This window comes from Typopeltis vanoorti, chromosome 10 (assembly GCF_054136105.1).
Source record: "Typopeltis vanoorti isolate ZY-2024b chromosome 10, IOZ_Tvanoo_1.0, whole genome shotgun sequence".
NCBI lineage: Eukaryota > Metazoa > Arthropoda > Arachnida > Uropygi > Thelyphonidae > Typopeltis > Typopeltis vanoorti.
In genome coordinates, this window is record NC_143558.1 from 104,251,246 (window position 1) to 104,266,148 (window position 14,903).

The window sequence follows — 14,903 nt, forward strand, 5'->3', positions numbered from 1 at the left end:
ACTTTTTGTTCTTTCTATCCTTGTGAAAATATTGTATCCTTCCATTTCTATTCCCATTAAAATATCATCTTCATTCAACCATGTTTCACTCATTCCAACAATTTTGGGACAAATAAACTCAATCAGTGAAACCATTTCATCTCCCTTATTTCTGATACGTCTGACATTTGTAAATAAATAAAGCAGTTCATTTTTAGGTCTATAACCAGTCCTATCCAAGAGCCACGTGTTGTGTTGGTTGCGATTTCCCCACAACACCTGCTCTTTCCCAATCACCTTCGTCACATCTTACCACAGATATCTGCTCGGTCTCAACTTCCCCTCCCAAATCGCAACATATTTCAATTCTATGCTGATCATCTCCATACATGCATACATACATACATTTGCTGCTACTTCCATTTATATCTCAATGTTTCTTTTGTATCTCAATGTTACAATAAGGTAGACATGAAATAGTGGCAATGGTTATGAGGCAGTGTGGTGTGAGGTGGAGGTTGACAAAAAGACACATTTATTTGGATATTGCTATAGGACAGGGAATGTGAAGAGTGGTGATGAAGAAATGTATAAACAACTTGGATCAGTGAACAAAGGAAGGGTAATTATTATGGATGATTTTAAAAATTAGCAGTGTAGCTGAATGAAGTAATAGCATTTGGGAATAAGGAAAATGAATTTCTCGAGTTCTTGAGAGATAACTATATCAAGCAGCACGTAAAGAGGGCTCGTGAGGATCAAGAGTTTTAAATCTGATTATTTCATCAGCCACACCCTAGGTGAATATTTCATCAGAAAATATTCACCTGGGATGTGGCTAGCCTTACAGACCTCTGTGAGGAAAGAAAATATGTGGAAATACAAGGCTGGTGATTATGGCAAGCTTAGGAGACAGCTTGGAGCTATTGCCTGGATTGAGGAGATTGAGTGGTAAGAAAACAAATGCTGCTTGGGAACTGACAAAGAAATAAATAGCAGCATCAATGTATAAATGTATTCTGAAGGTCAACATGCTGAATAATGTAGGTATAAAATGGATGAATGAGAGACTTAAGTATGAAATCTGGAAGAAGGAGGCACAACACAAGATGAATAATGGTAATAATCAGCTACATGAAGAGTATAATGAACAAGCCAGGAAACTGATTTATTAGTACAGACAACAAAAGTGTACTGAGTAGAAATTGGCAAATCAGGCAAAGAAAATCCCTAGAGAGTTTTTTTAAATATGTGGGAAGTAGAAGGAATAATGATTCTGGTAATATGTTAATAGATGAAAATAGAATGGTAACTGCTGCAGAAGACATGATCAGTTTATAAGGGTGTTTCATCCTCATCAGGGTGAAATCATGAGGAATTTAAGTGTAGAAGATATAGAAGAGAATGACTTAATTGTGAGTGAGCATGTCAATAAGGCAACATGATTTGATGACATATCACCATGCACCTTAAGGGAATGTTCTGGGGAATTGGCATGCCTATTTAAGAAGTGTCTTACAACAGCTCAGTTTCCAAGGGAGTGAAAAGAAGGTAAAATTGTTCCACTATAAATGTGCTGATAAGGCTGCAGCTAAGAGGCAATCTGTATATCTGGAGTTGTGATGAAGAGATTGGTGAGAAGTAGGATACAGAAATGGGATGATAGCAGTATCCTCTGTGGTTATCAACATGGGTTTGTTAAAGGGAGATCATAGTTTACTTATATTCTATAACAAGGTAACACAAGCATCGAGGCATTACAGAAGAACTTGCTTATTCTTCTGTAATGCTCTGATGATGGTGTTGATTTTAACTAACTCAATGCATGTGCTGCTGATCTGTTCTCCAATAAGCCCTAAGCTCTACATTGTTGTGGATTGAAACAGAAGAGTAGGAAATGATTACCAGATATAGGAGTGTTTTAGGAACATATGGAGAAAAGAACAAAGCTAATAATCATGATAAGAACTTGCTGAATTTCTGTCCAGGACATGACTAGTTATACTAATTCACAAATTCACATGAGAAGATATAAGAAAAATCTTCTTGACTATATTATTATTAATTGCAACATCTTCATGCTGGTTCAGGACACATGAGTATATACAGGATTTGAAATATGAAGCATTATAATATAATGAAGCATTACAATACAATATAGAATTGATTGCCAATTAGTTCTGACAGAATAAATTTGCTTATCATATTGAAAAGAAATGTCTAAAAAAGTTTTTAAAGAATGAAAGTTGAGCAGATTTCAGAGGTGATCTGAAATACACAAATGTGATTCAAGAAAAAATGAGAGAGTTTGAAAACAAAAACCAAACCTTGGAGATTAACTGGTAAATCCTGATGAAAACATTGATTGATTCAGCCCAGAGAGGTATGTGGTGAGGATATCTGAAGAATAGAAAAATCAGAACTCCATGGTGGACTGAGTTAGTGAAAAATAGGCCAGCAAGGAAAAGAAGAAAGCATTTTGGAAGTTTCTGGCAAATGCAGTAAGCCAACTTGTGCACTGGAAGAATATACAGAAAAATGTAAGTAAGCAATGCCATGGGTAAAAGTATATAAGCAAAAGCCATGAGAATTTGCTAAGAACACAAAAAACAATATCAGAATAGTAGTAAAATATTCTGCAAGCTATTAATAAACTTAGATATGGAGGAAAAAGTATCTAAAAAGTCATGGAAAGATTTTGCTAAGAGCATAGAAAATCGCTATCAGGAAGGTGCAAAATATTCTGGAGGCTGTTTAAAAAGCACAGAAATTGAGAAAAAAGAATGTAAGGAATCAAGGATGACAAAGGTGAAATGAAAACTGAAGATAAATATATTATAGATGTCCAGAGTAATTACTTTGAAAGTGACTAAATGAAACAAGTGGTGACAGTATGGTGGTAGAAGGCATTCAAGGAGAATGTAATGAAGAGTCCATATCAAAATACTTGATGTAGATAAATCTATCATAAACCTGAAATGTTAGATAGGCAGGTATAGCATTTGTCCAGAATTGATCAAATACGGAAGTATTCAAGTTAGTTTTACAGTGGCTATACTGCATAATTCAGAAGGTTTGGTGTCAGAGGGTCAAATTTCAAGTGACTGGAGTAGAGCTTTCATAATACCTATCTATGAAAAGGGAAATATAGCTGAATATGAGAATTACAAATAAATTTCCTTATTGAATGTTTTTATTGGTATGATTTATGCAAATATACTTGAGGAAAGGCTAAGAAAATATGGTAGGGAAACTTGGAGAACAATAGCTGTATTCAAACTAAATAGAAGTTAAGATCAAATTTTCACTTTAAGACAGATAGTTTGAGAAATCATAGGAATATAATAAGGAGTCTGTATTTAAGTTTTGTAGATATGGAAAAGGCATATGTATCAAGAGAAAAGCCACATGAAATGCAACAGTTATTTATATTCTGCAAATATGACACATTATATTGAGCAATATGTAGACTATATTTAAGTTGTAAATCACTTGTTAGAATTGAAGGAGGTACTAGTGGTTATGAGGTCAAATCAGATGTAAGATCATGAGTACACATTATCTTCACGGTTATTCATCATTTATATGAATCACATTATGAAGGAAAGGGGCATTAAGCCAGATATCAAAATTGGAGATGTTATTCTCCACTCTTTACTTTATGTATATATCACACACCTCAATAAATCTAGTACAAGGATTCTTCTGTATCCTTGATTCTTGAAGGATATAGAAGATTCTTCACGGATATAGTTTTTGTAATAAAATTTGTATGAAATTCACTAATACAAAGACTTTATAATAAAATTAAAAACTTCTCAGGTGCATCATTATCTTCATCTTGAATGGAAAACCTATAGAGCAAGTAAAATATTTCAGCTGTTTAATGACAATGGCAAATTTTAGTGATGACAGCAAATAAATATGGAAATAGACAACTGAATTAACAAAACGGGCATGGTAGAAGATCGGCTGATTAAATTTATATGGAGTAATAGAGAAATTAGTCAAACCCTAGCTCTATACAAGACAGTGTTCAAATAAGTGTTTAATTTATGAATTTGAGAGCTGAGTTAGAAATAAAACACTGGAGCAAAGACTGTAGACATCTGTCATGAGAGTTCTAAGAAAAATGTGTCCATTAGCTTCTGTTAGTTTAGAACTTGTACCAATTGGGTATTATTCATTAACAATCTAATTTATGGCCCAATGAAAAATGCCTTCCTTTACATTTGCATCACTTATTTTTAGAAATTTTTGTTTCAAATACTGAAACCCTGCTTCTCCCTGACTCATTGCTTTCACAAAGTTTTTCATCAGTCCAAGTTTGATGTGAAGTGGTGCCAAATAGGTTTTGTCTGTCTCTGCCAATGCTACATGTTTAACTCTCAGGTGTGAAATGTGTATGCAAGGTCCACTTAACAAAATAATGATTACTCCTGGTCCTGTTATCCCATTCACATTGAAAGCAACAGTAATTAGTATATCCTATTTGTAACCCAAACAAAATGGCACAAATGTTCTACTCTTAGGCATCATAATTAATGTATCCCAGGACCATTTTCCTGTTTTCGTTTCATTCTTAGTAACCGATTGGGCTATTGAGATATAAGCCTCCATTGAAAAGAAGAACAGCTTTCAGAATTGATTTTGACCAATCAATAAAACATCTCTATTCGGATGGTGTGTGTATTCAGTGCTATACAACTCTCGTAGACAGGCTTATACGTTGGTTATGCATTTCTAAATAACTTAGGGAATTGAACAACGTAGATCTGAATATAAATTAAATTATACTTCAATAAATATCTCCGATATTTCGGCAATGTCACGATGCCATTTTCAAAAGGAAATTACAAAAAAGTTACTGTGTTGTAGAGGCTTACACACAGCCTCTACAACACAGTAACTGAGAATGAAGATATGAAGCTATCGTTCTCCTAGAAGTCCTGATGGTGCCCTCTAGCAGGCTAAGTAGGTGTTCTTGGCCGTTGGGGGCTGAAGGTCTGCTGATGTATGCCTCCCAAATTTGGGGCAGTCGCATACAACCAAATTTGTTGAGGTTTGGGGAGTTTCTTAGGGCTGAGGCTGATTCTATAAATAGTCTTTCGAATTTGTATTTGCTACGGTGTATTACTGTAGCTTGCTTCCACCGTATTCTGTGGCGTGTATCCAGAGCATGGTCTGCAAGACCAGAATGGCTGTATTTGTAAAACGAGATGTAGTCCTTGTGTTCAGAAATTCTGATATTTGCTGTCCTGCCTGTTTGGCCAAAGTAAGACAGTTTACAGCTACAAGGGACCTGGTATACACCAAGTAGGTCTAGGGGAAGTGGTTGGTCTTTGGTGGAGCGGATAAGGGATGCCAATTTTCTGTAAGGCCTGTAACAGGAGGTGAGGTCATGTTTTTTTTTAAATTTTGGTAATTTTTTCCAAGGTGCCTCGGATGTAGGGAATGGTGATGGGTTTAGAGTAATATTTGTTGTGGAAGGGGGGGGGGGGGGGGCTGTGGTTTGTAGGTTTTAATATTTTTTGGATTTTTTTTGGGGGGGGGTATCCATTGGCTGAGAAAGCGTTGAGGATGTGATTTAGTTCAGTGTTTAGGGCCATGTTGTTAAAACAGAAATTTTCTCCCAATATCTCAGCCCTATTTCAGTTCACAATGAACTCAGGCTATTTCGTTTGGCAGGGAAAATTCTACAAACAAATAGAGGGGACAGCCATGGGTTCACCACTCTCCCCACCCTTCGCCAATTTCTTTATGGAGACCGTTGAAGAAAAAGCCTTAGCCTCTGCCCCACAAAAACAAACCATATGGCTTTGCTACATTGATGATGTGTTTGCTATTTGGCCACATGGCTCTGATACACTCCTCTCCTTAACACACTTAAACAACCAACACCCCAGAATCAAGTTCACTCTGGAAAAAGAGGAAAACAACAGCCTCCCTTTCCTAGACACACTACTCACCCACCAGCCTGATGGAACCTTGGTTTTCTCAGTTTATGGAAAACCCACCCATACAGGCAGATACATTCACCAACAATCCCCCCCCCCACTCACAACAATATGGAGTGGTGAAAACAGTATGCAACAGGGCTAAACTAATCTGTTCTAACGACATGGCCCTGGTATTTTGTAAAATTCCCTAAGTGATTTAGAAAAGCTATACAACTCTATTAGCCCATCTGTGTTAGTACATAAGTTCTGGATATAATTTTCTCTGGACTAATTCATAACTTATTTTTAACAATACTAACAGCACCAAATGTGAACTATTCTCTAAAAAGATGTTTTATTGACTTTCTTATATTTTGTTTTATTGACTTTCTTATATTCTTAAAAGCTATGCAACTCTATTAGCCCATCTGTGTTAGTACATAAGTTCTGGATATAATTTTCTCTGGACTAATTCATAACTTATTTTTAACAATACTAACAGCACCAAATGTGAACTATTTTCTAAAAAGATGTTTTATTGACTTTCTTATATTTTGCTGAATTTCAATATGTGACAGCGAGTAAGTGAAACAATACAATTGCAATGGACAAAAGATCTAAAGTCCTATTTTTGGCATCCTCTAATGTTATAAAAAATAAATAAAATAAAATAAAAAAATTACAGTATGTGGACTTAAGATAACAGTCTTCCAAATTTTGGGAAAATTAATGCAACTATATTTGTTCAGGTTCATAGATATCAGGTTCTGATATGTTTGAATTGTTGAAATTTGCTATATATGCAGGTTACTTTACATGGGTAGGAAAAATCTACAAACAGATGAATGGTACTGCTACGGGTTCTGCCCTCTTTTTTTTTTTTTTTTTAGCAAACTTTTACATGGAACACTTCTAAAACATAGCGTCACCTACATAAACAGCCAACATCCGAAAATCCACTTCGGTAGAAAAAGAATCTAATAACTGTTTACTTTTTCTTGACACATCAGTCACCTGCCTTTCAGATGGATCACTGTCGTTTTCCATTTACAGAAAGCCAATATGCACAGGAAGATATCTACATAAACAATCACATCATCGTTCTGTCCAACAGTATGGCATTTTAAAAACACTTACACACACAGAGCCAGAGCCATTTATTCCAATGATACAGCTCTGTCCACAGAACCCAAATATCTGCACCTTACGTTCTTGGCCAATGGCTACAATTCCTACAAAATAGATAAAATACTACATAGCCCAATTACTTCTCCCTCCTCTAATACACAGGAATACAACAATACCATTTCTATTCTCTATGTCAGAAGTACATAAGAAAAGATAGCCAAAGTACTAATGAAACATGGCCTTCACACACTTTCAAACCTCATTAAATTAGCAATCTGATCCACTTGCCTAAGGATAAACTTCACCCTCTAGCATACCCTGGAATGTATGAAGTTCCTTGTGACTGTGACTTGCACAGACAGCACTGTTAGCATCTGCCTGGAAGAACATAAAAAATACATTTGCTACCATTATTAGGGAAAGTCAGGACTGGCAGACCAATTTGGACACCCCTTCACACAGAATTAGATGGAAGATAACTAATGTGCTATTAAGTTGTTACAGATCCGAAAGATTATTTTTTGTCAGCCATGGCTATGAAGAATTTGGCAATAATTTGCCATAAGTTCCCACACAGCTGTAATTTTTTATTCCATTTTTTATTTTTTTTTACATTAGAGGATGCCAAAAATAGGACTTCAGTCCTTTTGTCCATTACAATTGTATTGTTTCAACTTACTCAGTGTTGTGTATATATATGCTGTGTTGTACTCAGATGATGCTGATTTGAAAATCAGTGAAATATAAGCAAGTTAATAAAACATCTTTTTATAAAATAGTTCATTTGGTGTTGTTAATACCATTAAAAATAAGTCATGAATAACCGTCAGCACTTAAGTTTATCTGTTAGATTCTCTGAACTAACTGATGTACTCACTTTGACAGCATCTGAAATATGTGTACTTAGTTCTTTCAGCTAGGAGATTCCATCTTAGCAGCCAAAACACTAACACTTCTGCATTATCCTTTATAAGATTAAGATCTCTTACAAGTTCATTTAATTCCTCTTGGGTGATTAAGTGTGGATTGTTGTTTTTGACTCCAAAATCATGTTGTCAGATATTTCCTGCATTTCTTCACCACTACTCTCAATGTCCACAGTTGTTGGGTGTTTTGGCACTGGCAAATCAAATGAAATTGTTACTGGTTGCAAAGCCGATGCAACATCTTTATACACAACGGTTTTTTTTTTTTTTTTTGATGAAAATCTCAAAACTTTTGTAAAGCAGAAATAACAGCGAGTAAAATGATTGGTGTTAGCTCTCTCCAAATCATTGGAATAGCAAATGGCATGCAGTGTCTGGTCCTTTCAGCCAAGCCCACAGAACTTGTACAACACACATGCGGAGCCCACAAAAATTGGAACCTGGTATTTTGTAAAATTCCCTAAGTGATTTAGAAAAGCTATACAACTCTATTAGCCCATCTGTGTTAGTACATAAGTTCTGGACATAATTTTCTCTGGACTAATTCATAACTTATTTTTAAAAATACTAACAGCACCAAATGTGAACTATTTTCTAAAAAGATGTTTTATTGACTTTCTTATATTTTGTAAAACTGAAATATGAGAATAAAATAAATGATAAATAAATAATAATTATAATTTTTTTAAAAAAAATGTTATTCCATGTTATTATTACACCAGATCATAGAGGTCAAATTCATGTATTTTATAAAGCACCTTTTCTGGGTTTTTATAAAGTTCACGTTTAGAAATATGCATACATGTTAGTAAATGCTACTAACATGTTACAGATTTTACAGATGAGGAAGACTTTTATGTCATTGCTAAACTTGATTGGTCTTGTGTGGCCGGTCTTGAGGCAAGAGATCATGGTAGTGGCACTGCGATTAAACTTGGAATTGATGGTAGCTCCTGGTTTTTCTGCTGAATACCAGTGGAGAGTCATATCCCGGAGAATCATTCTTTTTACATTTTCTTTTTGAGTAGTTTTAAAAAGATCAAAATCTATTATATCACTTGATGTTGCAGCCATTTTAGCTACTTCATCTGCAGAGCTTCTTTATACGAGTTGCTCCAGTCCTGAAAATAGTTCAGGTACAAACTTGTTTGCTTACACTTGAATAAAGGATTAAACATGTATATAATTTCTTGGTATCTTTAATTTACAGTTTCATCTCCCTTTAATCCCACATGATATGGGATCCATTAGAAAATTATTTCAGAATACTTATGTAGTTTATGTTTTTTGATATGTCTATAAGTATTTCTTCATGGCTAGTGTAGCAGTTCTTAATAGCTTGAAGGGCTGCTATGGAATCTGTGAAAAATATAAATTTCTTTGGGTTTTGTTTATCCAAATGTTACAGTGCCCTGTTAATGGCTATTAATTCTGCATGGTATGAGCTGCATCCTATACTGTTGGTTGTTTTTAGTTCTATATTTTGAGAGCCATAGATGAGTACACCAGTCCTCCCTGAATTGCCATTTGGATTTTTGGAGCCATCATGTAGAACTTTATTGAGTCAGGTCCATTTTTCATTATTTTTGAAAGAGCTAATGATCTCAAGATTTCAGGGTTTTCTAAGCTTATTTTCCTCGTGTTTCCCTATTTCAAAATTAAGAACTATATTTTTCCTGTCTTGATTTAGAGGAAATGCTGCATAGTTGGCTATTTTATTTGCACAATCCAAGGGAATTTTATTTTCCATGATTTTATGCATTGTCGAATATTTCTTTATCCTGTTTGTTGGTTGCCACTTTTTAAAAAGTTCACCTGTTCTATGATATGGTAGGTTGACTCCTTTTTTTCAAATTTAGTAAGATTTTGTTACCCTAATTTTTAAAGAACAAGGTTGGATTTGAATTCTGCTATTTTTCCAGGAGTTGTATTCCTTAATCCACACATGATTCTGGCTGCAATTTTGTGAATTTTTCTAAACTTGTCTAAACTGATTTGTGATGTTTGCATCCAGATGGGCAAAGCCTATTCCATTATGGGTCAGATAATAGAGGTGTATGTGACTTTTGGCATCAGATCCCCCACTCTCTAGCAGGGATACTTTTCATGATATTTAGTCCTCTCTTTGCTCTGACTGCAACACTGTCGATATGTTTATTGAAGCTTAGTGATGGATCCAAAGTAACTCCAAGGTATTTGGGGTTTTCATTAAAATGTAATTAGTTGATTATTTAGCTTAATTTTTGGTCTCCACTTTCTGAGGTGGTTATTAATGGTAAATGCACAAATTTCCAATTTAAGAGGGTTAATTTTGATTTTTTGGTTTTGACAGTATGTAGATAAACTTTCAATGACTTTGTTTAAATGACCTTCTGCTGTTTTAAGTTGTTTGAGCTGAGAATAGGACCAAATCATCAGCAAACATAGCTATCTTTGTTTCTTTATTTATATTTTTGTCTAAGTCATTTAAGTAGATATAAAAAAGGAGTGGGCTCAAAATGCTGCCTTGAGGGAGTCCTAGTCTTATTTTCACTTTCTTGGAAAATATATTATTTATTCTATCTCAAATTGTTCTATTTCTTAGAAAATCATAAATCCAGTTTAGAACTTTCCCTTCTATTCCAATATGACAAAATTTGGAAAAGAGTTTCTGCCTCCACAGCTTGTCTCAAAGTCATTGCTAAAATCTATAAAAGCTGTAATGGTGAATTTCGTAGGTTTGATTTGGAAGTTATTTTAAATTGACTGGGTTAAGTAGAAAAGTTGATCCGTTGTTGAGTGATTTTTTCTAAAGGCAACCTGATAATGTGGTAGTATACTATTTTTGTTTAGATAATAATTCAAATGTTGGAGTATCATTTTTTTCATCAGTTTGCCTGGAATTGTGAAGTCGGTGAAATTGGTCGATAACTCCTGGTTGGTCTTTAGGTTTGTTAGGCTTTAAAATTGGTATGATTGTGGCTATTTTCCAGTCTTTTAGAGCTTTTCTTTGTTTTAGGCTATTGTTGTATAGGCAAAGTAGCCAATCTAGGGCTAAGGGAGGAAGATGCTTGATCATAATTCCTTGTATGTTATCTGGTCCACATGATTTATTTATATCTAGTCTCTCCAAGGCATCTCTTAATTCAGATTGTAAATGTATCCCAGAATAATTTGTTTTCATATTTTGAGCAATTTGCAGATTTTTTCTTCTGTTGAGCCTATTTTGATATTTGAGGGTCTTTTGCTAGTATTCATCTCTAATATGTTTATATTTTGAAAATGAAACACCAAGGTATTTGCGATCTCCCTGTCTCCAAATTTGATATTTCCATCCAGGTATTTTAGCATGTTAGTCTCACTTGCTTTGAAGGGCAAAGTCTGACTATCACTTCCTCGTGGTGCCCTCTGGATAATCTAACAACAGCAGCATTTCTCTTTTCCCATCATGGAGACAAATTTCTGTGATTATAATTATAATAAATGAATAAAATAGCAATATAATTTAGTGATTATGAAAAATATTATCACCATTAGCAAATCTGGAATTACTGCTTGTAAAGTTCAGCAATAGTGGAAGACAGTAATAGTGTTGATTGTCGTATCTGCTGCTGTCATGGGTGTCCGCAGAGAGGGAAAACGGAGCACTTGCCCACCTCCCCCCTGGATCTACTTGTGGAAAAAAAAACAAAAAATTAAATAAAAATTTATTGATGTAATTATTTGTCATAAGTGTTTTCATTCTTTTTTTTTTTGTGGGGGGGGGGGGGAAACGGTCACTAGCTGAAATTTTTAGGAAAAATAATCAGATTTAAGATTCTCGCAATACTAAGTAAGAGATTTGGTAGGACTAATAATGCCTTACTTATTGTCTGTACTGAGGTTAGTCATACTTTCCATTGTATAAAATGATGTTTTGGTTCTGTATAGGTGGGGATTAAGTAGTGTACACAGTGGTTATGTGGTGTAGTGTAGGGCACTCTCCCATTATGCGTCCTTGGAAGTGTCACAAATAATAATAATAATAATAATATATTAAAATTATTCTTTTATGTAAAAATTGGAACCTGGTATTGTAAAGTCACACTGGAATATGAGAATAAAATAAATGAGCTAAAATTATTAGCACCATTTTCAAATCTGGAATTACTGTTTGTAATTCCAGATTTGCAATTAGAACCAAGCTGCAATAGCCAGTAAAATAGAATTTGGGAAAGCAAAATTAGATTAGCATTTATAAGTTTAATGGTGCTCTTTTGGTGGAAGGACTTGGGTTCAAATCCTCCAGGATGTAAAAAGCCTTTATAAGGGCTTTTCAGTTGAGGATGACATAGTGGCTTTTGCATGGAGATAACAGGGTTTCTCATCCCATGAAACCAGCAAATTAGCCAGAAAAACACACGCAGTTGGTTGGCCTGGTTGGCCAAGTGGTTAGTGTACCTGCTCTTCAACCAACAGGTCATGGGTTCAAATCCCACTGAAGGCAGGGATGTTCGTGATTGATTTTTTTTTTTTTTTTTTTGTTGAGAGATGAAGTTCATTGATCAGCATGAGACCACTGTCCCACTTATTGTCCGTGCGGTTAGCCGAGTGGCAATGCCCTTCGCAACCATATGCCTGGGAAAGTAGTGTCATGGGTTCGATTCCCATTGCTGATGTGAGGAGCTTAGGATCTTTCTCAGACATAGCCAAGTTAACTGGTGTTGGGCATGAACAGTAGGGTTTTTCATCCTGCGAGCAGGCAAACCAGCCTTGAGAACGCAACGCAGCATAATTATAACACAATTAATGTGTTATAATTTTAACTGAATTCATTTTCTTTAAATATAATTATTTTAGAATTGAGCAGGGATGTTTTCATTCAGAATTCCTTTGTTTCATGATGAAAACTATTATATTTTGTGTCATTTTGTCAGACTGTGATATCTGAACATGACCATCTGTTCTATTTACTCAGTGGAAACAATAAAATGTATTTATTCTCTATAGGCCGTTCTTCCAGTTGTGTGTCTGCTCTCAGAGACTGTCAGTGTGCTGTTTTTCAGAGTACTTTTGATCTATTGGAAATGTACAGAATTTGTAAAACATCTGTGGAATGGAAAGGTAATCTGCTGAGTGAAATGTCAAGTATTTTTCTGTTTATATTCAACAAGAATCATGGTAATAGTAATTGTGTGCTATAGTCCCCTTTTAATTTATTACTAACCCCTTTTAATTTATTTTAATAAACTTTATTAATGCTGAAATATATGTGTATATTTTTGAATACCTGGAAAAATTCAAATACTTTTGAATTTTTTTACAACAAAAGTATTTGAATTTTAATTAAAATCTGTGTAGGTTGGTTTATTTGTGCCCCTTAACCTTTGATGATACAGATTTTCTGACTTGATAAAATTTCTCTTCTTTGTTTGTGAGCTTCCATAAAATTGCTTCCTTTCTGTACAGAACATTGTTTCAGAATACAATTTTCATATTTGAGATTATACACAACTGACATTTTTGAAAATCCTTGTTAGTGTGTAGAAGAGGAGAAAAGAGGTCATCTAATTGGTTCCTTAAGGCTTTCTCCAGTCTGTGTAGCAACAGCCAATGTTCATTTTGCTTTCAATAAGCATATTGCAGCAGCCCTCCTCTTTGGACACCTTTCGGTGGGGGAGGGAACCTCCAAGTAATTGGATCTGCCATTTTCATTCTTTATCTTTTTTTTTTTTGCTTTTCTTTCCATATTCTTCACTCTACTGCTCCTCAGTCATTTACACTAGCTTGTCTCCCAGCATACCATCACTGCAATCCAATGCACTGTCACCATGTTTGCCATGTGGTATAGTCTAATGGTATAGCCATTAGACATTGGGAAAGGGGGGGGGGATCCTGGCAGTCTCACACTATTTAGCCTATGCTTCGGCAAGATGTACTGTCCTAGATGGCTCTACCAGAATCAGTAGGCTGGTGGGCTCCTGCAAGGGTCAACAGTGCTGCAATAAGTCTCCCACCCCATGGGCCAGGGTCAGAGTCCAAAACATGTTGTGGTGCTTGTATTGCATCCAAGGTAGCACTGCCGTTCCTCTTGCAGGTGCAGTTATTGCTTGCCAGTGAGTAGACAATGTGTGGCTCCATGGTGGGAGGGAAGTGCTGGATAGAATATAAAATCTGAATATAAAATCCTTTGAGCATGAATTTTTCATCCTCAAATTTTTCAGTGGTCATCACAAGGCCCAACAAAGTACTGATTCTGTAACATCACGTGATTACAGAAGTAAAAAACAAAAGATATGCAACAACAGAATAAATCTTCCAGTTTTTCTCATCATTCATGCAACAGATGAAACGCCAATAGGAAAATGCTTACCTTCTTTATTAAGACCTTTTAACATACCTAAACTTAAACATCTGTAAAAGAAGGGTATCTCAATTGTCCAGTTAGGCCATACATCCTTCATCTACTCAGATGATTTAAATCAGAAATACAAGCTTGCTCAAACTGCCTGTTGTGGCTCTGCTACCTATGTTCAATATAGTAGTAGCATGATATAAATCTTGTTCTGCAAAGAAAGCTAAATGTGTCAACTGTCAGAGAAATCATCCATGCATGTCAGAAGAGCCGGAAATACAAAAGATAAAAACCGAACAAAATATATCAGGATGCAAACAGGAAGATAGCCACTACCACCAAACCTATCCTGAAATTTATGCTGAGAAAGTGATAGTTAGGAAAATGTCACTATCAACTCAAACCCATATGTCTATTCCACCATGTAATAATTTCCCCATACCTGAACTTTTTGATTATGACTGCTTCTCTGTGGTACACATCAGTCGTTTACCACCTATGGTCTTCACCAACTCTAAAAATTATCCCATCTGATGAGAACCCATGTGCAAAGAAAATTATGGCAAGGATCTCACCTAAAGATAAACCACCAGACAGTCCTATAGAAAAAATGGATAC

At 35.2% G+C, this 14,903-nt stretch overlaps 1 protein-coding gene across 4 annotated transcripts in view; it reads left to right on the plus strand.

Moving 5' to 3' along the window:
• Positions 1-14,903, plus strand: part of mv (lysosomal-trafficking regulator mauve) — a 1,073,830-nt gene that overhangs the window by 321,163 nt on the left and 737,764 nt on the right. For all 4 annotated transcript variants that reach the window (XM_090399251.1, XM_090399254.1, XM_090399252.1 and 1 more), the window contains exon 16: positions 12,941-13,054. In XM_090399251.1, coding sequence (XP_090255377.1) covers positions 12,941-13,054 — 114 coding nt within the window. The remainder of the gene's footprint in view (positions 1-12,940; positions 13,055-14,903) is intronic.